The sequence below is a fragment of the Ornithodoros turicata genome, chromosome 2 (assembly GCF_037126465.1).
Source record: "Ornithodoros turicata isolate Travis chromosome 2, ASM3712646v1, whole genome shotgun sequence".
Classification (NCBI taxonomy): Eukaryota; Metazoa; Arthropoda; class Arachnida; order Ixodida; family Argasidae; genus Ornithodoros; species Ornithodoros turicata.
This window is the reverse complement of record NC_088202.1, coordinates 117,018,204-117,024,861: the sequence shown is the minus strand read 5'-3', so window position 1 is coordinate 117,024,861 and position 6,658 is coordinate 117,018,204. Positions and strand designations below refer to the sequence as shown.

General features: G+C 44.8%; 1 protein-coding gene across 1 annotated transcript; it reads right to left on the bottom strand.

The window, feature by feature from the left end:
- Positions 1-1,687: 1,687 nt before the first annotated feature.
- Positions 1,688-5,861, bottom strand: LOC135385977 (acetylcholinesterase-1-like). The gene is made up of 3 exons (XM_064615638.1): positions 5,758-5,861; positions 2,088-3,584; positions 1,688-1,937 (listed from the first exon to the last, which is right to left on the bottom strand). The coding sequence occupies exons 1-3, from the start codon at positions 5,769-5,771 to the stop codon at positions 1,799-1,801; spliced, it is 1,650 nt and encodes a 549-aa protein (XP_064471708.1). The 5' UTR covers positions 5,772-5,861; the 3' UTR covers positions 1,688-1,798.
- Positions 5,862-6,658: the final 797 nt, after the last annotated feature.

Sequence of the window (6,658 nt, the reverse complement as noted above, 5' to 3'; positions counted from 1 at the left end):
ATGTCCAAAACGGCGCACAGAAAGAGCAAACGCGATGTTCACAAACTGTTTGGCCGCCCGTCACGGCCGCGGCCATCTTGAAGGTCACGTGTGTGGTGACCTTTGCAGTGACGTGTCCAGAATGCATTGCGTTCGCCCAGTACGCTTTCGTCTAGGAGCAATACATAGGATGCCCACCCTGTATTCCGAGCTTAGTGCTATACATACTCATAACATTCTGAGGAATCACTTTGGTTCTCAAGAAAAAGTTTTTCCGAATTGGGCGTTCTGAAAAGAATATAAAAAAGTGAAAGTCTAAAAGAACTAAGGTGTGTCACGTACAGTTGAGTTCCAAGCTTTCAAAGTAGTTCCCTACTACTTCAGTACTTCGAGTTCCCAATTTGTTCCAAACTTCGAGAACTAGTGCCCTAACTTTCCACTTTAAACGAAAACCTTTAGGACTATTTTTCGGTTCTGGTCTGGCACGAAAAGGAAAATTGTTTTTTTGTTCAATTCGGGTTTGCTCAAAATAGTTTTTTTTTTTTTTTCGGTTTCGGGTCGGTTCCACACCCTGGATGCCACACAGCAATTTCCTCAGAAATCGACCTCTGGGCGGCGGGGGGTGGGGTCAAGTTTCCAGGGTGAGTATTGCCCAATACTATCGAGCTGTATTAATACAGCTCGGTTGTATTGGGGAATCTCATATATTTCAGGGGGATATTGGGAAATCCCTGCTGCCACATGCGTTGATTTGCTGGGATATGGTAAAAATATTATTCACGCAGTACGAGAATTTGGAGATATCAAATTAGTGATGAATATGGTGAGGTCGAAGGTCTGGATGGTAAGGTCGTTGGCATCATGGCAGGATTTCCGCTAGTGTCCATTGGCCACTATCCATTGGTCCCCTGGTGGCTGCAAATCTATTGTGCAGTGGCAGATCCAAGGGGAGAGCGTTTGGGCGATCACCCCAGAAAGCCTCACCAGGTTACATACATGTCCCTAGCCGTACCCTCCTCCTCTCCAAAGTGAGAGTTTGGATCCGCCCCTGTGCTTGTACAGCAATAGTTCAACCAAAAACATTGTTGTATCCCACACTTTGGTGCTTTGTGTAGGTGGAATCGGTTCCCCACTACGTGTCACTGGTGCGCCCTGTATAAACTTTCCTCTACATCGTCATACGACCGCTATCCCAGTAATGGCTACTTCTAGGTTGTATGGTACTTTACCTTTTCTGGGTCCCGTATGAGCGGTTTTATAATTTCTATGTGGCTCATATACTCATACGGGTATATAGCCCACATGGAACTGCATGGGACATGTTTATACAGGATTATTGGATATGGAGATTCCCGTATGGGTCATACGGGCCATATGAGTACCCATATGGTCTATAGTATAACATATAGGGTATACACCTGATCCATAAGCCCCATGTCGAAGGACATCCTGTATGTATGGGTCCCGTATAATTTCCATGTGTTTTTTTTTCCCCTCAATAAACAGCCCTAACTCAACTCAGTGCTTGTATATGATGAGTGATGATAGTGCCTGTATATTGTACGCATATGAGTGATTGTAGTGTTTACCTATGTTTACCGCTGTCAGATGTTCAACCACCCTGTTGCCAGGCTAAGCACGGTGATCAGCTAATGAAGGGACAGTCCGAATATCTCGAAGGCAGTGAAATCTGCTCCGATGACGTAGCCACGTGGGAAAAAGAAGATCGTTTAATGGTTACGTTCTGTTCCTCATAATAGGTTCACAACGAAGCCAAATGACTACCATTGTCAGACGAGTTCCAGATAAATCGTAAAGATCACATGAATTTCCCTAACAACTTGCAACCTGAAGTATCAAGATTTCGAGGCCTCATCATGTACGGGTCAAACTCAAAATAGTTTGGCTGGGACTCCATAAACTTCATCCATGCTAAGCCATTCAGCATCGGCGCTCGCCTGCAGGAGAAAACCCTCATTAGTGGATTATGTATATAGCTGCTAAAGAAGACTGGCCGTGGCAGTTCAAACTGTACAAAAACTAGAAAAATGGAAAGACTGAAAAAGCAACAGCAATTGTGATGGCAAATTCACTAAGCAAGTCCTTACCCATGTTTTGCGAAGTAAGCGAATGTGTGCATAACGACGTGACTGAATGACCTGTCCACGTCGTTAAATCTCCCGGGAAATCTGAATGGCGCACCAAAAGCAAAGCAAGATCCAAAAGTATCGACGGAGACTCCCCATTTCTGTCTGGATTCAGAAGTGTACGTTGACTGGTAGTAGAAAACACTCCTTCCCGTTGAAGCGAAAACTTCTGCGAGCGATACTGAAGCGCAGGTTGCTAAATCCGTAGAGTACCTTATCGCCGCATCAATTAGAGCTTGCGGGATACAAGAATCAACGCCTCTGAGGTAGAACTCCAACGATTTCTCCGCAATGGTTCTTGAGTACCCGTACGTGTTCGCAAGCACGTGGAACATAATTTCAATGTCTTGCAGCGTGATATTCTGCGAGGAGGATTCGAGTATTGAAGGGAAGAGGTTGGAAAGCACTTCTTTTCCCTTTTCTGCGTTGTGGCCCATGAGAAGATCAACGGCTGGGCTCTCTGCGCTGTTCAACACCGCTGTCGGGTCTTGGGGTAGAAAGTCCGTGCCGAATGACGGGAGAGCAGGGCCAACTTTATGTTGAAGGTCAGACTGTGCTCGCAATATTTCTCTTGGGTCCCTGCTCCTCATGCACTCCAGAACATCTTCAGTTGCAGTGAGAAGCGAGTGTCCTCTCCTGGAACAACCTAATTCGACAGCCAAAGCATCAGCCTTCTCCATGGCGGTCTTGATGTTGTCCACATATTTAGAGAGCTCTAGATCTGCACTTTGCAAGATAGCTCTTTGGAAAAGCCCAAAGCCATGCGGTGACAGTAGATGAAGGGCAATGGCTGTTGCACCTGCTCCCTTTCCGAACAATGTTACGCTGGATGAATTGCCTCCAAACACCTTTATATTTTCCTTTATCCAGTTCAAGGCTGACAGTTGATCGTACAGCCCAACATTTCCAGAAGCGTTCGGATGAAGCGCATTCAGAAAACCCAGGTAACCTAAACGATAGTTCAATGTTACAACCACTACGTCCTGAGTAGCACTTAAAATGGAGCCATCGTAGAACTCTTCTCCCGAATGTCCTTTCTTGAATCCACCTCCGTGTAGCCATACCATGACAGACTTGTTAGCAACAGACTCGTTAGCTCTTGGCGGTGTCCAGACGTTCAGAGTAAGACAGTCTTCCCGCATCGATGGATCACTAATGGTATCGTACTCGTGTGTGTCAGAGGGATCTTGTGGACATCTGCTTCCGTACGCTGTTGCCGAACGTACTGTTTTCCAGGGCAATGCCGGCACCGGTTTTGCAAAGCGCCTATCTCCAACAGGAGGCCTAGCGTACGGCACGCCTAAGAAAGCATGGACCTTCTGGCCGTAAACATTGAGAAGAAGACCCACGAATTTTCCGGTTGTCGTGTTAGCCACGGGGGCTTCTGCCGCCAGGCACAATTCGTAACTGGCAAGCGCTACGGCCAGTAGCAGCAAGATGTTCATCTTGCACTTGCACCTGAAACAGTGTAGAAGACGCATATCTGCTGAAATGGACACTTGAAATGGGAGTTGATGTCACTTTTCACAAGTTATCTCATTATTACGAATCGGTATGATATATATCGTACGTAAACGTATTATGCATAATCTATGAGAGTAAGCCCTTGAACCTATAATTGGCAGCGGGTACGTTTGTGTACCTAAACATGGAAGAAAGTCCCTAAATGTGGAATTGGAACTGGAAATGAAAGCAAAATATGGAGATGTTAGTCCCGACCCAGTTAGGACTGGCTACCCCAAAACGCGTTTGTGAGTGAAAAAATAGAGCCAGAAAAAAGAGAAAAAACAAACAACAAACAGGAAAGAGGTAGAGCAACGAAACGAACGTAGCAAAAATTACCAATGGCAAGACACCGACATCCATAAGTCACACAAATAAAGAAGAAACACGAAAAAAAACAAACCAAAAAACGATAGGACAATAGAAACGGTATGTTATACTGTTGCTGCTTGTCTGCCGTAATAAAGTATCTAAGTTCGATGTTCGATCAATGAAATGGCACCACGCACACAGTCTTCTTTCGTTAGGTCTGTTCTTGGAACCTTCCACCGCATATCAAAGCGTGTGATGGAAGCTCGCACATGCTAACCTGCTAGCAGCAGAAGCTACATCCCACGCGCAGTGAATTTGCACTGGCAGTTCCCACACATGTTTTATTCGATGTTGCACACATTGACTTAATGCTATGATATGAAAAGTGGTGTTCGCTATCTCGCAGAATCCGATTTTACAACAGCAACACTTTTGGAATGTTGACATAATTAAAATGAAACGCGCATGGACGGACTCTAAGACCGGTACAGAATGTGCACAACAGGTATGAGTCTGGGTAGTTGGTGACAGATCATGGTGTGGAACAATGCAGCAGAAAAAAAAGAAGAAGAAAACACGGAGAAAACGGTTGCGGCCGTCTCGTTCTGTTCTTTGTTTTAACCCTTCTGTCCGTATTGCTGCTGCACCGCCCTCTAGAATGCGCCTCAAGTACATGAAATGTGCATTTGAAGGCTTGAAGTCGACGTCAATAAAGAATGTTTGGGTCATTATTATCTTATCGAACACACAAAATATCCTGGCGCTTTCTTTTAAGGAAACATGCAATTGAAACTGAGGAACCCAAAAGAGGATTTGGTGCCGAATTTTGCGATCTACAGTGCGTTCAGAACACCTCCTGTAGTGTAGGCCTCGGAACGCTCCATCGAAATAACTGTCTGTTCCGTGCTGGGTACATTTACTTTAGAATGGGGTAATCGGCAACAGAGCACCCTGAGAGCCTCGCAGTGTACTGCAGATGGTCTCCCGCACGCTTTGCCAATCTGTAGAAATCAGTGACAACGCATTTCATTTCATTTATTTAACCCTTAAAGGCCCGAGGGCATTACATAAGGGACATAGGCAAAGCAAAACACAGTAATGCTAATTACAATGTTACAAGTTATAATAATAACAATAACAATAATAATAATAATAAAAATAATAACTACGATGATGATGCATCTCATTAGTGTACAGCCTACTTTGCAACTATCAATGTAAGTCTAGTGATAATGAAAACATCTAACAAGTTAGTTCAGTGTTAACCTTTCAGGTGTTCTGTCAGAGACTGTTGAAAGCGTGTGTTATCTGTGACCGTCACTATGCTGTTCGGCAGGTTATTCCAGAGGTCAATAGTTCGTGGTAAAAAAGAGTTTTGGAACGAGGTTGTAGAAGCATGAATTGGACAGATTTTTTTTCAGGTTGTTAATGCGTGATGAAGACCGGAAGGGTTTCAATATCATGTCGTGTTTTATGTCAAGAGGGCTGTGGAAAAGTTTATGAAGGAATGTTACGCTGCCATGTATACGTCTTTGTTTCATGTTACGTGTTTGTTGTTGCATTGATCTGATTCTAACGTTAGAAAATAGATTTCTATTTGCTTTGTATTCGCTCGGGCCGTAATCACCTTTACATCAAACGGACGAAATAACTGCTCAGGTTACGTGCACAATTTTGCTGTATTTCGCGCCTGTGCCTTTCAGACTAAGCGTTGTACACGTAGGTACTGTGGGTCTGAATCACGCCTCTCTTTACGCTAATATTTGTTTAATACGTAGTATTTAAGAAGAACGCTTAGGAAATATCGTAAGCTCACCTTAGCTGCAACATCCCTCAACTTGAGACACCCAAGAACTGGTGCTTATCGGCTCGCGTAGTTTCCCGTTTATGCGCAGATGTAATCTTTCAGGTACTTCAAAAATTATCGCTATCTCGTAAAGATAACAGCGAAAGATCGGCGCTGGTTCAAGTAAACATGCAGCTTCTAAAGGAGCTGAATAATAAATGCAAACCGTTAGAGTGGAATCACGACATACCTTTTTGTAAGTGGTGCAAAGACTATGGTGCAGTAGCACCTCGTGGCAGTTTTGGATTGATAAATGCTTCGCTATGCTGCACATATTGCATGTACACCACACCAAAGCATTATGTACAACAGTAAACACTGCATGGGAGCTCCAAACGTATACTGTTCCATAGTGTAAACTTTGATAATCCACCCTTGCATTCTAATTGTAATTTTATGTAATTCTGAACCAGCGGCAAATCCCGCCCTGCCCTCCAGCGACGCCTCCAACTCGCTCTCGATGCTATCCAGCAGTACCTGTCACTGGCGAGCTTAGACATCTCGACGTTAAAGACAGTAATACACCCTTTTACAAGGCGGAACATGCGGCCCTTCCAGCTTTCGGTTGCTGGCATACAATTGAGAGAGAGAGAGATACATGATGACGATGATATGGGGATGGGGATGATGGGCATACCATTGAAGCAGGTGTCTCACCATAGGTTCCTCGGTTTCACTGTTGATGCTGGGCTCTCTTGGCGGAAGCATATTGCAAGCTTGGAGATCAAGATTCACCGTTGGATTGCGGTGATCCGTCGGTTGACAGGCATGAGATGGGGCAGTGACACGAGCTCTCTATTGGCCGTCCACAGGGCTTTGGTTCGAGGGTCCCTCGCGTATAGTTTGCTGGTGCTTAGTGGCCTGCCGACAT

Coding starts and splice junctions, on each gene's coding strand:
- LOC135385977 (XM_064615638.1), bottom strand. Junction 1,938..2,087: donor GCTTACTTCGCAAAACATGG/GTAAGGACTTGC, acceptor TTTCTCCTGCAG/GCGAGCGCCGATGCTGAATG.